Raw genomic sequence first — 18,940 nt, forward strand, 5'->3', positions numbered from 1 at the left:
TATTTACTGTTGTCCTTGACAGTACGGAAGTGTGTTTGAATAGTGAATGAAAGATTTATAGAGTAGTAGGGGTCTAAACAGGCAAACTATTGCTTAAAGACATGGCCATACATATTTCAACACCAATGTTTGGCATTATTTGAGGATTTACAACTGATTATAAGACCTCCATCAGTACTTTAGGAGTTGTGCCAGATCTTGGAATGTAGTTATTTTTCTTTCTCCATGGAGGTAGTAAGAAACAATATGAAATACTTTTGAAGTATTTTTGCAAAGGAAAAAAAAAAAAGAGTCTGAACGTAACCAAGCTTTTAGATCTAACTTCTACTCTGTAGAATATACTAGAAAAAGAGAGGAACAAGTTAACCATCACCACAAGGAAGTGATTACTCAAATCCATTCATAAGGACAAATGATGCAGTTTCTTCAGCAAGTCAATGGCATGACAAAAAAAGGAGGTTGGAGGTAAATGTTATTATGTAATAAAGATTTAACAACAAATACAGTGAATGGACATGACCTAAATTATAATTCAAATAAAACATGTAAGAAGGCATTCTTTTTCTTGACATTTGGGAGAATTCTGAATATGATCAGGGTATCAGATGATAGTAAGTTATTCTTATTTATTTTGTTAGGTGAAAAATACCATTGCGATTACATAAGAGAATGCTGCTGTTATTTTTACTTGAGATGTATACCAAAATGACATTGTAGAATTTGCTTTAAAATAATCCAAAACAAACAACCCCCCCCCCAAAACAAAAACCACTAAACAATCTAGTACCTTGTCCCCTCAGAAAGGTGAGGAAGGGGATTGATAAAACAGTTATGGAAAAAATGGTGATAGTTCCTCCTCCATGGAGGATTCATTGTACTACCTACTTTTGTGCATTTTGAGAATTTTTTTCTTTTTTAAAAGATTTTATTTATCTGATCCAATTTTAGTATAACGTGCTGCTAAAGTGAGCACAAGATTTTATTTATACAAGAGAGAGAAAGCACTAGAGGGGCAAGGGTCAGAAAGAAAAGCAGACTCCCTGCTTAGCAGGGAGTTGCAGGATTCTGGGATCATGATCTGAGCTGAAGGGAGACACTTGACTGAGCCACCCAGATGCCACCCAAATTTTTAGAATTTTCATAGTAGAATGTTTTTGAAATGAGAGAAGGAAGCACTATGAAGATAAAGAGAAACAGAAAGAAGGAACTAGATATGGGAACTAAAGAGGTTTGGAAAGTTGCTTTGCTTCATTTATTACAAACCCATGTGATTTATAAGGAAGATGAATTCCCATTTCAGATAGGAGCTAGACTTGGCAAGGAATTCTAATTGTATAATATTTCTTTTATTAGAGCAAATAATCCATAATAGAAAATGTAAGAAGGAAAAAAAAAAAAAAGAAAATGTAAGAAGAGAGCATTTAAAACTTGGTTAGTTAAAGCAAGCCAAACCAACCCCATATATGAAATAGTAAGATTATTTTCATACCCTGGTTTCATAAAAACCCTGCCAAAATGGATCTGAGCATGAAGATCAATGTCCAGCACCTGCTTGAGATAGTCCTGCAAATACGAAAAACAATCACTTTATTTTCAAACATTCTAATATCAGACTTTCAAAACTTTACATGAAAATAAAATGAATTTGTAAGATTGAAATGAAAAGAAACATTTTAATGAAGTTGATTAACCTAAGGCAAATTCCTTCATTTCTTCATTCCCGTCATTTCACTTATTCTTTAATAAATACTTATTGAGTACCTAGTATATGCTGAGAACTAATCTAGGTATAGGGGGAGATAGGCTTGAGCAAAGAAAAAATGTCCCTGCTTTCATAAAAAATAGATTCTAGTGGAAGTAGTTAGATAATAAACCAAATAACTATATTACTTGATGGGTTATTGTTTCTCTTTTAATACAGAATTTTGTTTGAGAAAGGATGTTAACAAATAAGAAGATTAAGAAGTTGTGCTATGTCAAGAGAGCCACATTATTCTCCTTTATGGATTTCAAGTAATGTACACATTCCTCAAGGAATCTAAATAAGTCATCTAAAATAATAATAAAAAAAAAAAACAAACAAACAGGGAGGGAGTTCTAAACTAGAAAGTCAAGGGAGTTTAATTGTTTTTATCTGCCAACAAAAGTTACAACTAATCCACAGTGGTTTGAAAAAACCTGACCTTTGGAAATGAAAGACAACATTGCCATGCAATTGGTTTTGTAGACATAAAGAAAAAATTGCAGTCCTAAAAATTTCTCAACCCCTAGGTCTATTGCTGAGTTTCCTGTTCATTAATCTAAGAAACCCACTAAAAATTTAAATATTTCACAAGCTTGGGATACTTTATTTTAAAAATCTGTTCCCTTCTATTTCCACAACCTCAGCCAACTTGTATTATTGAAATAGGTCTCTCTGCCAATAGTCCTGCCTTCCTCCAATTCATTCCTCCCATACCAGAAAGAGAGATCTCTTGAAAAAAAGTCTGATCAAGCCTATAATACATCCAAACTTCCTGTTTTCCAGGAAAAAATCCCATCTTTTGAACATCATATCTATGATTGTCATATTTTCTAGCCCCCTTTTACCAATCATTGCTCTCTCATGAGGCAATCCTTTTCCTATCCACTCCCATTCCTTTTTCTCAATCTCAATCTCTCTCTCTTTCTCCCTCCTCACCCTCCTTTCTCTCTCTCTCCATTCTAGCAAGACTATATCACTTTAAGTTTCTAAGACTTTCTTGCCCTCAGTCTCTGAAAATGCTTTTCCTTCCTTCTGGAATACTCTTTCTTTCTATGTTCATCTCTCCAACCCTTATCTCAGTCTCAGTCTTTTCTCAGCCACCCCTTAATTCACAAGACTGGATCATAGATTGCTTATCTTTATTTTGAGGCTATATTAACAGATGTAAATTTAGAGTTATATTTTTCTGATAAATCAATCCATTTAAATATATGAAATGTCCCTCCTAATATCTCGTAATCCTTTTCATCTTAATTTTCTCTGATATCGATAAAGCCACACACACCAGCTTTCATTGTAACTTTTTTTTACTCTTTTATGTTCAGTTTGCCGTGTCTTTCTATTTAAGATGGGTCTTTTTTTTTTTTTTTTAAAGATTTTATTTATTTATTTGACAGACAGAGATCACAAGTAGGCAGAGAGGCAGGCAGAGAGAGGAAGGGAAGCAGGCTCCCTGCTGAGCAGAGAGCCCGATGTGGGGCTCGATCCCAGGACCCTGGGATCATGACCTGAGCTGAAGGCAGAGGCCCTAACCCACTGAGCCACCCAGGCACCCCTAAGATGGGTCTTTTATTGCCATTTTTACAATCAAATTTTTACAAAGACAAATTACTGTCTTTTTACAATCCAGACGACAAGTTTTAATTGGAGGACTTAGTCCATTTACATTTAATATAATTTCTACTGTATTTGGGCTTAAAACTATCACCCGACTATTTATTTTCTATTTGTTACTTCTGTTTTTATTTCACTTTTCCTTCTTTTATGCTTTTTGAATTCATCTTTTTTTTTGTTATTTTAATTTCTCTTCTATTAGCTTGTTACACATTCATTTATTACAATTTTTAGTGGTTATTTCAGAGATTACAATAGGCATTCTTGACTTATTATAGTCCACTATAATTTGATATTTTTATTACTTCCCATACAATGCATGAACCTTAAATCAGTTAACTCCATTCATTCCCCTCTGTTTTTTGTGGTATAATGTACCATACAGTCTATATACATTTAAAATATGTGTGTTTATATGGGTGTGTATATATATTTAACTATTATATATATTTCTATATATGCTATACAGACAAGATACACTCTATATTTATAATTTAATACACAATGTTTATATATAAACATATTTTAATCTCATAAGACATTATTATTTTATACAATCAACACCCATTTACCTTTAACCACATATTAACACTTTCTTTTGGTTTTTAATCCTTTCTGCATTTCTGTACCTCCACAACCCTTTTTTTTTTAAATTTAACTAATTTTAATTTAAAAGTTAAAAATATATTATGGTAAAAATGCAAACAGATAGAATGGTATAAAATAAAATTTTAAGCTCATCCTTCTCATCACTGCTAAACTTGTCTATGCATACACAAACATTTTTTTTTAATGCACATGAGAGAATAATTTACAAGCTGTTTTGCAACTTGCTTTTCTACCCAAAGGAATATCTAGGACATTTCATTAGCTAACACCTCCAATTGGAGTCCTAGAGTTCTCCAATTTTGGATAATGTAGCCACCTCCAATGGCTACATTATAATCAAAATACAGTAACTTAACCCATTGGTAGGATCTGATTACCTATGTTCTGTCTCTCTCTCTTTCTTGTTTAAACAGCCAATATCTTTTTATTTCCTCCACAATCTTTCTGACTAAAAAAATTCCCTTTAGTATAGCTGTGCTCAGTTTTTATTTGGCTGAAAATGTCTTTATTTTATCTTCATTTTTTAAGGTACTTAAAAAAAAGATTTTATTTATTCATTTGATAGACAGAGATCACAAGTAGGCAGAAAGGCAGGCGGGGGGGGGGGGAAGAGCAAGGGGGGGGGAAGCAGGCTCCCTGCTGAGCAGAAAGCCTGATGCGGGGCTCAATCCCAAGACCCTGGGACCACTACCTGAGCCAAAGGCATAGGCTTTAACCCACTGAGCCACCCAGGCACCCCTAAGGTACTTTTTGTTGTATATACAGTTCTACACCGGCCCTTATTTTCTTTCATCACTCTACCAATGCTATGCCACTGCTTTCCGAGTTTCATCATATCTTATCATTTGTTAGTTTTATTTTTGGTCCTTTGGAGGTAATGTATCCTTCTGGCAAGACTTTTTCTTTGTCTTTGGTTTTCAGTGGTTTTGCTATGATTACTTGGGTATGTGTTGATTTGTTTGTTTTTTGTATTTATCCTGCTTGACATTAGCAGACTTCTTTGAATTTCTGGCCTGATGTCTTTCATTGGTTTTGGAAAACTCTGCCAAAAGTTCTTAAATATTTCTTCTGCTCACTCTCTTTCCTATCCTTCTGGACTCTAATTACATGTATGTTAGACCTTTTACCAGAGCCCATATGTCTTTTATGCTTATTTCCATATTTTCCATCCCTTTTCTAAAATTTTGAATATACTGAATGGACTCTAGCTTCCCAGTGAAATTCTACATTTATCATTTCTTTTTTCTTAAAAATATTAATTACAGTTTTTAAAATTTCACAGCGGACCAAATAAACATCAGCATTATTTTTACGGCTGTTCTATCTTGTTTTTCTTTCTTAGTTTTTAGTGATTTTGACCTGTCTCTGGCATGTCTGGTGATTTTAAAAACTGAAGCCCAAATATTTAATGTGAAAAATATTAAAGAGGTTCTAGAAGATGATATATTTTTCTAGAAAGGATTTAATTTCCATTGGCAGTTCGTTAAAGTAAAGATTGCCTGACCTAATCAGAGATTGAGATAATTTGATGCTCGATTTCAGTCTGTGTGAAGGCTGGTATATTTCCAGTTTGTCCTTATTCCTAGAGCACTCCAAGGTTTAAACTGAGAGCTTGAGATATTTACCAGGTATCCACTCACGCAGGCCCTGAAATTCAAAACTGCTAAAAATTCTGTTTATTTTTCTTAACCTCCTAGCTACTCTGCTATGGTTGGCTTTTTGGTCTCTTGCACCATTACACCTCCCCCATTCTCCTGGCTTAGGAATTAGTAAATGCCTTGAGGAAAAATGCGGTGAAGAATTCTAGTGCTCCTTCTCTGTGGTTCACTTCTCAGAGATGTTGGTGCCTTGAATCCTGGCTCTCTTAGTTGTTCTCTTCAGATACCAGCTTTTTATTTTTTCTTCTTTAAAATAAGGAAAAAAAAATTATATAGCTTTTACAGTTGTTCTTGGTGGGAGGGTTGGTCCAAATAAATCACTGTATCACAGTAGAAGCAGAACTCTTCAGACCTTTTATAGGCTTTTATAATACTATGTCCTTCCGATATGATACACCAAGGTTCTACTGCAATTGTCTGATAAAAGGTATGTATCCTTTATTGGACTACATAGTTTGAAAGAACAGGAAACTTGTATATATAAGAAATCCTTACTGAATAGCACATGCCATTCATTCATTTCTTAGTTCAACAAATATTTTTGAGTCTATCATATATCACAAATTCTATATGTGCTAGAGATTTAATGTTGAACAAGAACAGACATGGTCCCTGACACAAAGATGTTCTGTTGTATTTTAGCAACAAAGACAGCCTAAAATAAGTAAGCCAATAAATAAAATAATTATAAAGCATGGTACATGCTATGAAGGAAATAAGCAGGTGCTGGGATAGAGAATAGTGGGCGGGGTGGAGAATAAGGAAAGGCCATTTTAAAAGAGGTGGTGAGAATGAGAAGGATTCAGCCATATGAAGTGTGAGGAGATGAGAATTCCAGGCAGAGGAACATACATACCAAAGCTTCTAAAGCAGTAAAGAATGTGTCTAAAAGTGAAAAGACAATGAAAGGTAGTGAATGAGCAGAAAGGCATAAGATGAGGTTGGAGAGACAGAGGCCATACTTGCAGGGCCTTAAAGATTATGACACAGAGTTTGGAAAGCAGATATACTCATTACATATTTGCAAAATGAATGGAAGTATTTTATTTGTCTTGGGAAAAAAACCCCTCTCATTCTTTTTGAACATGAATATTCATGTTTCTTATGACAGAGAGAAAGCCTGTACCAGACATAGCCATAAAGGCTGAGAATCACCACTGTTCTTAAGTTTCTGTTTACCTATAGAAGCAGCAAGGATCTCTGTCTGATATGCTGAAAGCTAGAGTCAGAAAGAAAAAAGAAAAATGAATGGATGAAGAAACAAGGCCTTTTCCTCAATGCAGGTAAGAACAAATAACATTAGACAAATTGTGAAAGACTTTAAAATAGGCAACAAAGATTACTGGATGTCCAGTGTAGCACAACCTTTTGGTTTGTGTATTTTATCATCTTTGAGCTATTTTCTAAAAATTAAGGTGTAGAAATGGAATATTATTCAGTGATAAAAAAGAATGAAACTTTGTTATTTGCAATGACATGGATCAAGCTAGAGAGTTTAATGCTAAGCAAAATAAGGCAGTCAGAGAAAGAAAAATACCATACGATTTCATTCATATTGGAATTTAAGAAACAAAACAAACAAGCAAAGGGAAAAGATGAGAGAGAGAGAGAAATCAAGAAACAGACTCTTAACTATAGAGAGCAAATTGATGGTTACCAGAGGGGAGGTCAGTGGGAGGATGGGTGAAATAGGGGATGAAGATTGAGGAGTGTGCTTGTGGTGATGAGCACTGGGTGTTGCATGGAAGTGTTGAATCACTGTATTGTACACCTGAAACTAGGATAACATTATATGTTAACTAACTGGAATTAAACTAAAAACTTAAAAAAATTTAAGCTGGGAAAACTGATGGCAAATAAGATTATTATTCAAAGAAATGCAAATTAATTCCGTGAAGATATAATTGATTATCTGTATGTGTGTGTGTTCTTTGAATTCTCCTTTGAACCAGTAGTAACATCTTACTGGTTCCTTCATTAGCTAATGAGTTAAACAAAATCTTGATCTGTGTTTATTTCAAAAGTATATGAAATTCGTTATTTTATCTATAAAACATTACACTTTAATAATTCTGGAGGCTCCACTGAGATGCCCCATGGATTTACCTGATGGAGCCAGGTAAACTTAATTGCTAGAAAAGTGCACTTCACAGGTGGCTTTCACCTGGCCACACTACTTAGGTTCGTGGAGTGAAGGCCAAGCAGCAATAAAACTTGAACTCTGCTAAATTTTGGTTTCTCTAATTTTGTTCCCTTTATTTATTTTGATTCTATTTTTGTTTCCATGCATGGCGAATAAGGTATTCCCCCTTGTGGCAGCCATGATTGGGAATTTGGTTTTACAGTCTAATGATTCCTACAAGTGGATGATTGAAATCTCAGGTAAGAGAAGACAGAGAATCTGTCTTATCAGTCTTTCTTGTTTATTTGTCTTACTGTCATTTTGAGCCTTAACCAATTAAGAACTTTATGATCTCTAGGAAGGGAAACAGCTCTTTATTTGTGGACTGGTAAGGTTTTTTTGTTTCTGTATTTATTTGTGACCTGTAGTTGAAGTTGTTGAGATGAAGCTGTATGTTTTTTATGCATCTGTGTCTATGATCCAGAAAGACATTTATCTCATTTTGTGAGTGTGTAATGTTTTCCTACTTCTGGAAAATATTCATAAATCATATGCTTATGAGACCATCATGCAGAGTGGGCCTTCCTCAGGGTATGCTTTGAATTCAGGGTGCTTCCCTCCTACCATACTCCTTCTATCCCACCCCAGTTCATCTGAGTCTGAATGTGGTGGTGGTGTTGGGCGGGGCCATCCAAGAGCCCCTAATCTCCAACTCTCAGTTTCAGCAGGATCTGGAGGGAAGCACCCCCATTTTAGGGCCACAATAAAGTTTGCTTTGCCAGGGGGAAGAGGAAGACTCTATCGAAATAATTATATTGTCTGTTAAATTAAAGATACTCTGTTCTAAAAGAGAAATAAAGAACTTCTTAAATAAATAGAATCTTTCTAAAATTATCAGATAATAAGGAAATTTAACTTATATTTTAAATGAGCTACATTAAAAGGTATTCTTATAATTTTAAGCATCAAACATCACCAAGTTAAGATAAATCTTTGATAAATAGCTTTAGTCATTGTGAAAACCCAGCTATGTTCTTTTTCTTATTTATCAGTGTTAAGTATAATTAAGCAAATACTTATTTTGATTGGGTTTGTTTTTCTTAAATTTATATAGGTTTATTCATCAAATAAGCTAATGCTTTTCTTACATAATATTTTAAGAATGTGAAAAATGTAAAATTGGGTACAATATAATTGAATCATTATTCTGACAAACTTTAAATTTCAATAGTAATTATGTTTGTAGTATGTCAGCTTGAAAATAATATTCAGGATCTTTAAGTAACAAAATCTTATTGAACTGATATTAAATTAATTAACAAATAATTATCAGATACCTAGATGACTTTTAAGTAAGAATACTGGATCATTGATAACTTAGCATAATTTTAAGTTTATATACAGATCTTTCTTCACTTATGATGAGGTTACCACCTGACCCATTTTGAGTTGAAAATATCACAAGTTGAAAATGTATTTAATAAACCTAACCCACCCAATGTCATAGTTAGCCTAGCCTACCTTAATCATGTCCAGAACACATATTACAGAACACTTCTGCAAAGCCTATTTTATAATAAAGTGCTGAATATGTGATGTAATTTGTTGAATACTGTAGTAAGAGTGAAAAAATAGAATTGCTGTATGGTACAGAATGGTTGTAAGTTTATCAGTTGTTTACCCTAATGATTGTGGCTGACTGGGAGCTGCAGCTCGCTGTGGTTGCCCAAAATAATGAGAGATTAATGCCCTGAATATTGCTAGCCTGGGAGAAGATCAAAATTAAAAATTTGAAGTATGGTTTCTACTAATGGGTGTAACTTTTACACCATTGTAAAGTTGAAAATTTGTTAAGTTGAACCACTGTAAGTTGGGGACAATTCATACTTTTATTTTAAAGATTTTTTATTTATTTATTTGACAGACAGATCACAAGCAGGCAGAGAGGCAGGCAGAGAGAGAGGAAGGGAAGCAGGCTCCCCGCTGAGCAGAGAGCCCGATGCGGGGCTCGATCCCAGGACCCTGGGATCATGACCTGAGCTGAAGGCAGAGGCTTTAACCCACTGAGCCACCCAGGCACCCCATACTTTTATTTTAAAGCTAATGTACTTTGCTTCTTATTTTTATATGCTAGAGAGAGGCTTATACCTTTAGGTCATGTTAATTAATATGTTTGTCTTTACTACAATAAGAAAGTACAAAGGGATGCATGTGGCTAGAGTAAATTATATTCTGTGTGATTATGAATTTGGCTAATCTGCTCAAATGCTTATATATGATTTCTCAATTATCTAGTTTTAACCGTGAAATAAAAATTAGTTATTTTTTGAACATTATAATGAAATATAGGTGTTACATTTTTCTAGGAACAATAATGACAGACAGTTTTTTAAGGAAAGAGTATATATATTTTTAAAGTCCAATCCTGATATTTGTTCTCAGGACACTCCACATGGTCTTAAATTAAAATTTATATGGATCCCCAGAGATTTTGTTCATGTGGGTTATATCTAATAGATATATATTATATTAGAAATTGAAGCTAAAAATTTTTTAAAATTTGTTGTTTCATTTGGAAATAGCAATGACAAGACCATTTCATGTAAATATAAGTAACTTTTTTATGCATTGCTTTTTTTTTTTTAAAGATTTTTTTTTTTTAAAGATTTTATTTATTTATTTGACAGAGAGAGATCACAAGCAGGCAGAGAGGCAGGCAGAGAGAGGAGGAAGCAGGCTCCCTGCTGAGCAGAGAGCCCGATGCGGGATTCGATCCCAGGACCCTGAGATCATGACCTGAGCCGAAGGCAGCAGCTTAACCCACTGAGCCACCCAGGCGCCCCTATGCATTGTTTTTATAATTTTGAAAATTTCTCTAATGTTAGGCTTAAGATAAGTCAGTTGGATCTTTTTATTTGTTTCTGCCTAGGGTCTGATGCGATAGAATACAATATACAGCCACTGGAAAAACTCATGGCACATTCATGAGAGAAGGAGAATAAAAAAGTCAAATAAAGTCTTAGTTTTATTATGAAAATTGTTTTGATCTTGAAGATCCACTTAAAGTGTCTTAGGGACCCTCATGGGTCTGGGGCCCACTCTTTGTTCTGAAGTAAAATGGTGGTTTGTTTCAAAATATAAAATAACATAATAAAAGACAAAACTTTGGAAGAGACTTTGATTTGCCTTGGTTTATAGTACCTGTGCCTAAAATGAAGCTGAGAACTATATTAAAATTTGATGAGCTTATTTCTATGGTTTACCGATTAATGCTTTGCTCATGAAGCTCTAGATTATTTTTTATATAATTTCCCTTTTGGGCTTTATGTTTATTTTGCCTTTATTTAAAGAAAAAATAAAGAACAAAGTTTCCTCATTGACAAATGAGCTGAGATTATTTATAATTACGTTACTTTCTGTGCTTATTCCCAAATATTTTATTCTTGCTTTGAAAATTAGGTAGCCAGTACTGTTTCTCAGGTACCCATGATTCTACCTTATTCAAGTACCCAATTCTTTTCTGACAACTCTTTTGATTTTGCCTTCTAAAGATCAGACCTAAATTTAGTAAAAAGTAAAAATTTCAGACTATCTTTCACACCTAAAGCTATCTTTGAAATTTCCTAGAAGTTCTCTAGAAAATCACAAAGATTTTTTCTTTCATCTTATAAAAAGAGATGTTAGAAATAATTAGGTTTGTTTGATATATTACCATTGTAAGAGTGTCATGTGAGGGCAGTTGTTGTCATATCTGAGAAGAGAGGCTTGGTGTGCCCTGGGTTAGATCCATATGTATAAAATGTTAATATAAATATTTCAGAAATTTTATGCTTTATGGGACATGCCTGGAGATTTGACAATGCTTTTGCTGTCCATAGTATGCCCGCATCCTCAGGGGAAACACATCAAAACTTTTATGACATAGTTACATACTATATCTGAATAGAGAATTCTACTTCTATTCTGATATTATTAGTTACAGTGATAAATTAAATACAGCTATTACGGAGCTGTCATCTTTGGAAATTTCTGTTTTACTCTAATGCTTGCCTGAAGGTTCTGCTAAAAGCTACAGTAAATAGTTTGTGCCTGCAACAAAAATTCAGAGCACTAGGGAAAAGGATTATCATAGGTACTTTGCACTAGTGACACTTCAAAGAACAGTCTTTTGGGTATAGGCACCTGAAATGAGATTGCTTAGATAACTTTTATGTAGTGCCAGCAGACTGTCAGGAATCCCAGGGCTCTTTAGAATAGAAGCAGATGGCTTCATGAAAGCAGATCGCTAACCCAAGATCTAGCAGAACAAGAATGCCATAGAGCCGAATGAAATGATAAGAGAACTTTTATTGTATTTATTTGTTTGGGATATTGTTGGTTAATTTAATATTCTATTGCTTTATGGCTCAAAATTTGCAAAACAAATTCATGGAGGCCTCTATGGTTAATTAATAAATTTGCTATGAAATAATAAGGGCAAGCTCTAAGATAAGCCTTTTTTTACGATCAATAATGATCTTTGTGATTATTTTGATCATATGAGGTAGGAGAGGAACATTATCAGGAAACATTAAGAGACTTTTAAATAGGCAAAAAAAAAAAACCAAAAAAAATTACTGGGGGTCCAATCTAGTGTGTCCTTTTTGGTAATCTCCACCTTTCATTGTCTTTGAACTAGTTTACAATTCTGTAGGTTGTGGAAAATTCATAGTCATGCATATAATTCCTTAGTTTTCAGAGCAAAAAGCTGATACTGTTTACTTGAAACTGTCAGTGTTTTATAAAAAATAAGCACTTTGGGGCAGAGGTGGAGGTACGAAAAGATTTTGAGGGAAGCAACTGTGGAAGGCTATTTCTTCGTGGCTGAGAAGAGGACTGAGGTCTGTGGGTCCTATAAGCAGCCGGTGTCCCTTCCCCCTGCCCCAAGGCTCCCAGCTTCCCCATGACCCCGGTGTTGTTAGCAAGGCCTAAAGGAGCAAATACCTGAGATCATAGCACTACAGGGATATTGCGGATGTATTCAGTGCAGACTGGTGACCATCTGTGCCTCCCTGATCCACTGTTAGTCTGTTAAGCCCCTGTCAGTTTCTTGGCATAATCCTTGGAGCAGGTGAGCTCCATAATGGCTTAATAAAATTTCCTGCCAGTTCTGTAGCATAGGTGCTCATAGTAGGATTTAAGTTGAATCAAGTAAATGATATTCTTGCATACCTGAGTTTCTGCATGTAAGATTCATGTTTGCTACATAATGCTTTTGGCTCTTTCCTTGACCTTATCTTTTCAGTGACTGGTTTTCAGGCTCAGCCCTTGGGCTGGAACAGATGTTCTGTCTCTTAGGCTTTTCTTTCTGCTATTGAAGTACAACTGAATTCTTTTGGCAACTAGAATTTGCAGGTTGGCAGGAGTTTGCTGCATTTATGTTTTATCTCTTTCTTCCTGGTTCCTCTTTCATCATATTCCCACTCAAGAAGGCAAGAATGACAATTATTAGCTCTTATGGATTTCTATGGGATGCCTAGTTCCTAAAATCTCCTGCTTAGTATTAAAGGTTTAGTGTAAGTATCTTACCAGTCAGATAATAAATAAAACCAATATGCATTACTATATTGCCACTATTTATTTGTGAGCAATTCCGAGGACAACTACTGACATCTTTGTTAGCATTAATAAAGAAGGTTAAGGCTGAGAAGTGTTCTATCCTGACCATACTTAAGCTACAATTGCCAAGCCTATGTATGTTATAAGCTTGTTGCCTTTTCAGAAGTATTGGAAAAGACAAACTTCAAGTTTGCCAAATAGAATGTATTGTCCCATTAAGTAAGCTCATTAGCAACCAAGATAAATTATACATTAAATACTCCCTGGAAACAACAAAATTAATGTTCCAGTACTCTTAACTTCAGGGTTTGCTCTTGTGTTATTCAGAGCACCACAGGCAGTTTGATGGTAATGAAAACAGACAGGTTGAAAATTATTTCTTATAGCTCTACTACAATGCAGACCTCAGTTCTGGCCTTTGTGATCGCAGAAGAGGTCTACAGCAATTTGCTCGACCTGGGATTAAGGACTTCCAGGAGACTTTGAGGAAAGACTAAACCAGCAATCTGGCTGCTATAAGGAGAATAATGCCCACACTTCAATACCTTCACTCCTGGATGTAGTCTGAGATGGTAGTTTTGGATTGAGAGTCTCTATTTTTCTTCTATGGTTTTTTGCCACTCAAGGGCTATTTTTACACACTCTAAAACTAGTTGTGAATGAAAGGTAGGCATTCTCTGTTCATACCACTAACTTCTGCCACACAGGTTATAAATTTAGGCAGTTTTATAGCTAGATAGGGCAGAGACCAAGAACAATAATTACATATAAGATCTAGCTAAAATGGTGTTCTTGGAAAAATCTGAATTTTAGTAATAACTGTTATTATGACAATATTTTTATAAATTTTCATTTAAGTCATTAATATGAAAAAAAGAAAAAAAATGGAAAGGGTTTATAGGCTAGCAAAATATTTTGAGCCAAAACATCAGGTTGGTTATTGTAGTAAAGTATATTTTGCTTTTATAATATTATTCAATGGACCCAATAACTATCATGAACCAACACATTTCATTAAGATATATAAACTCAATGATACTGAAACATTAAAATTGTGATTTTTAAAGGACTAAGCATATATTTTGTGCAAATATACTTAATCTTATAAAATCCTATATATACTTATATATGTTTGTATTTTATTTTCATCATTATTATGATTATGATCATTATTATTTGTCAAAGGGGCAATGCAATGCCTAATCCTGTCTTTCTTCCCTGTGAAGAGCTAAGGGTTCTTTTTCAGGTTTGGAATATATGGCAGGGGAGGACAGGATTTTGGGTAAATATCACTTATAAAGGAAGTCCTAATGTTATAGTAAAGGTGAGTAAGCAAAGAAACAAATCTTCAAAGGAACATGAAAATAATTTTGAAAGTTATAGGATTCTTCAAGCTGTTTCTGAGGTAAGCCTTCTGATCTACTTACACTGCATCCCTTTTAGAATGCCCAGAAATTTCTGAAGCCGTATTGATTTTTAAGATTTGTACAGGTCTGGTTACAGATAGCAGATATCCACCAGACTACAGTTAATCAAGGTCATTACCTTAGATAAATTTTCATGAACCCCATATTTTCATACCTTTTCCCCCATGGATACACCCCCTGATGTGATGATGACATCAGCACGACTGATACCCTCATTCAAGGCATTGAGTAAGTCATCTGGGCTGGAAAAAAATAAAGACAAATAAGTTAACCACAAGAAAAGATTTTAGTATTTAGATATTTAAATGCCAACTTAAAACTAAACCACTTTATTCACTGAGTAGGCATTAATATGAGTATTGCACTATATTCTGCAAGAAGTGGGAAACAAAAAGGTCTCTGCCCAATGGAAACCTAACTCTTATTGCAGAGAAAGAACCTTGTAAGTGCGGAAGTAGTGGCTACTGGTACTTTCATAGGGCTTTTTGTTCTAACAAGGCAGCATAATGGGGGGAGATATTGAGGTGCTGGTAGGCTATCTAACCATCCCAGTTTATCTAGGATAATCCAAGATTTAGTACTGAAAGTCACATGTCCTAGGAAATCCCAGGCAGACCAGGATGATTGGTGACCCTAGGTGCTGGGAGAGGTCACACAAGACTCTTTATAAAGGAAATATGACTTAAGCTAGTTAAGCCTTCAGACTTTCACAGGTGGAAGGAATGAGAAAAGGCCTTGTAAAGAGGATCAGCCTATGATGCAGCCTCAGTGGAGATTAATATGGGGAAAAAGAACTGTCTAGAGTGAAGGACTTAGAATGACTGGGATAGGACATGATTTTGGAAGGCCCTCAAGCTCAAGAATTGGGACTTCATTTAGCCAGACAAGGATGGTGGTGGGAGTTCCCTAGAAATATGAAGAGGCAATAGGTGTATACTAGGAAAAAACAAGGAAAGCAGAATCTGTATGAAATATTCTGAGAAGGTAAAAGGACAAGATGAATATTAGGGATTGAAACTAGGCAGATTCCTGAGAGTCAACTGAAAAGATCAGTTTACAGGACCTTTGATTGCACAGGTCAAAGGCCTGGGAAGAAGAGATGAAGCAAAATCAAGTCTATCCTCTGGATGTTAGAAGGGTTACAAAGGCATAAGTTGAGATTGATAAATTGAGGGAAAAAAACCAAAGTGCTAGGAACAGGGCTTAGAGGGGGATAGGCAGGTGAGGGTTAGCTAAAAAGGACTATCTAGTTACTATTTGAATTCCATACAAAGGTACTAGTAATATGCATTTGAATTCCCCTTCAAATGATGGAGTACAGAAAGGGAGTCTTGAGGAGTATCTGTCTGGCCTATACCTTTGTTTTCTGAGAACTTTTTACACTGTGGGGAAGGGGGATAGATCTCTTTCTCCCCCATGAACATCTAACATGCACATCTAAAAAGGGAACAATCCTAGTTTTTGTTTTTCCAGTTCTTTTTTTTTTTTAATATTTTATTTATTTATTTGACAGAGATCACAAGTAGACAGAGAGGCAGGCGGAGAGAGAGAAGGAAGCAGGCTCTCTGCAGAGCAAAGGGCCCCATGTGGGGCATGATCCCAGGACTCTGATCATGACCTGAGCCGAAGGCAGAGGCTTTAACCCACTGAGCACCCAGGCACCCCTATTTTTCCAGTTCTTGAGTTTAGTTCCTCTTGAGGACTATTTTGCTCTTGGGTTCCATGAGATAACCATACATCTTCCCATAAACCCTTCTTTTGCTAAAGCTAGCCTCAGTGTTTTTTTGTTAACTTGAAACCAAATGATGTTTCAAGGAAATAGCATACATTCCCCCAAATTACCCTTGGTAGTGAAGTTTTTTCACATCCCTTTACCTTAATGCACTATTTCATGGGGGAGGGAGGGAGAAAGGAGGAGGAAAAGTGCTTGAAGGAGGAGAAGATGATTAGTAACTAGGACATCATTTCCCTTTTTATCTAGGGTTGATAGAAGTAAGGAGAGGAACTTGAGATTCACCTGACAGGCGGCCTTCAACTTGCTAAGGCTCTTGAAGAGATAAGCTAGTTGGGAAGTGGTGTAGCACAGAGATCAAGAGTATAAACTCTTAAGTCAGACTGCCTGAGTTTAAATCCTGATGCTACTATTTGCTAGATGTAAAATCTTGGACAAATTGCTTAACTTCTCTTTGCCTCAGCTTTCCATCTATTAAGTAGAGATAATACAGGGTTGCTATGAGGAGTAAGTGACACAATATACATAAGACAGTTTATGGAATACTACACAGTACAAACTAAGTTTTAAAGAAAGGTTAGTTGTTATTATTGCTGTACTACTGACAGAAGCTTATCATATAAACATACCTAACCTAACATACCATACAAACATATCATATAAACATATAACACGTTAGGTATGTTTATATGGTATAAAGTTTATATCAACTTTAGCATACTTGATAGTTTTTATTTAGGAAAATATTCATTACTAACATAGAAGAAAATCACAGATGGGGCCTTAGATACATTTAGAACTGTATGTGACAAGTCCAAATGGCTCAAAAGTGGTAGCAAGCTAGGCCTGATCCCAGCCTAAATAGTTTCATTTACTGGTTGATTCTCTTCCTGGATCTGGATAAAATTCTCCTTTCCAAGTACTGGCCTATCTATGAGTATACTGGGGTTTGTTTGGCTCTGAGGAGCAAGCTCCCAAGAAAAAGACACAAACACAGAAGTTTGGAAAATAGCTCATATGGGCTTCCAAACTACCAACATAAGGACTCTAAAATCATCTAGTTAATTGCTTATGCAGCCAAAAATGTACTCAGGTATTTGGTAAAGATAGGATCTATGTGTAAAACTTAAAAAAACAAAAACAAAAACAAAAAACCCTGAAAAAAATCCCTTTCAAAGTTAAACTGGTTGGGCAAACATCTTAGAAGACTTATACCCAATAATATTTAAAGTAGTTTTGAGTTAAGTATTTTGTACAGAATTTTCATCAGTCTTTTTCAATTTATATTAGTGAAAAAGACAGGAACTTATTCTGTTGTATTAAAATACTATAAGATATGTACATGCTGGGTTTCTGTTCACTGCATGTCCAGAGCTTTGGGCCCCTTGCCTTGCTGGATATTATCATCAGGCTGAGGCAAATGTTTGGTCAATGGAGTAAATGGAAAAACACAAACAGGATAATGTGGAAAGTGGTTCAGGTGAATGGATAATAAATATTCTTAACAAAATATAATTTTGTGTTAGTACAAAGAGACATCAGCTAATTTCACCAGTTTTATAATATATAATTTATAACATGTCAATCTTAGAGGATTATGGTAAAGTCCCTGGAAACAAAGCAGCAGTGACATCTACATCTTCTCAGTATTAATTTTTATAGGTGGCTAAAGGTCCTGGGATCTGCTAGTTAATGATACAAATAAACAAACATTTCAGTGATTTTTTTTTCCCCTCATTTTTTTTTACATTACCTGGGCAAGATGTTTTTTCCTGTTTTATAAAACTGAAGTGTCATCAGCTCTCTGTATGACTTTTCTAACTTACAGAAATAAACTAAAAGGGATTTCATGCTTTTTAGTATTCAAAGAACATTCTCAGTGTTACTTTCTACTCTGTGTTTGTGTATTCACAAAACACTGATTTTCAAAGTTGGAAAGCTCATGGGGGGTCACTCTGTTCAGTATCACAGCTGAGTGCATTCTTTGGGTCTTACTCTTCTCTATCCCCCTCTGCCCCTCTCTTTGACTCTACTTTCTGTCACATATTTCTGATATCTGGAATCTAGTAAGAGATAATGTCTCAGTAGAGGGTCAGGTACAAATGGAGACCAACAGTCAGAGGATCTATAACTTCATTTATGTTGCATTATGTTGTATAAATAGAGTAATAACTCTATTTATTCCTTCTTTAATAAGTCTGTGAGGTAGATCGAACAGGTAATATCATGTTCATTTTACAGAGAAAGAAAGTAATATTCAGAGCAAAGCAGTGCTTTATTTTTTTAAGTAGGCTCCACACCCAGCAACCTGAGATCAAGACCTGAGCTGAGATCAAGAGTCAGATGTCTAACAGGCTGAGCCACCCAGGTGTTTCGAAGGTAGTGTTCTAAAGGTGAGGTAGAGTAATAAGTGGCAGAGCTAGAACTAGGGCGTCT

The 18,940-nt window shown here is 35.1% G+C and overlaps 1 protein-coding gene across 16 annotated transcripts in view; it reads right to left on the minus strand.

The window, feature by feature from the left end:
• GPHN (gephyrin) overlaps nt 1–18,940 on the minus strand; it is a 643,001-nt gene that overhangs the window by 19,816 nt on the left and 604,245 nt on the right. For all 16 annotated transcript variants that reach the window (XM_082734092.1, XM_082734090.1, XM_082734087.1 and 13 more), the window contains 2 exons: nt 14,927–15,014; nt 1,490–1,563 (listed from right to left, as the gene is read on the minus strand). In XM_082734092.1, coding sequence (XP_082590218.1) covers nt 1,490–1,563; nt 14,927–15,014 — 162 coding nt within the window. The remainder of the gene's footprint in view (nt 1–1,489; nt 1,564–14,926; nt 15,015–18,940) is intronic.

The sequence above is a fragment of the Mustela nivalis genome, assembly GCF_964662115.1.
Source record: "Mustela nivalis genome assembly, chromosome: 6".
In the NCBI taxonomy this organism is placed as follows: domain Eukaryota; kingdom Metazoa; phylum Chordata; class Mammalia; order Carnivora; family Mustelidae; genus Mustela; species Mustela nivalis.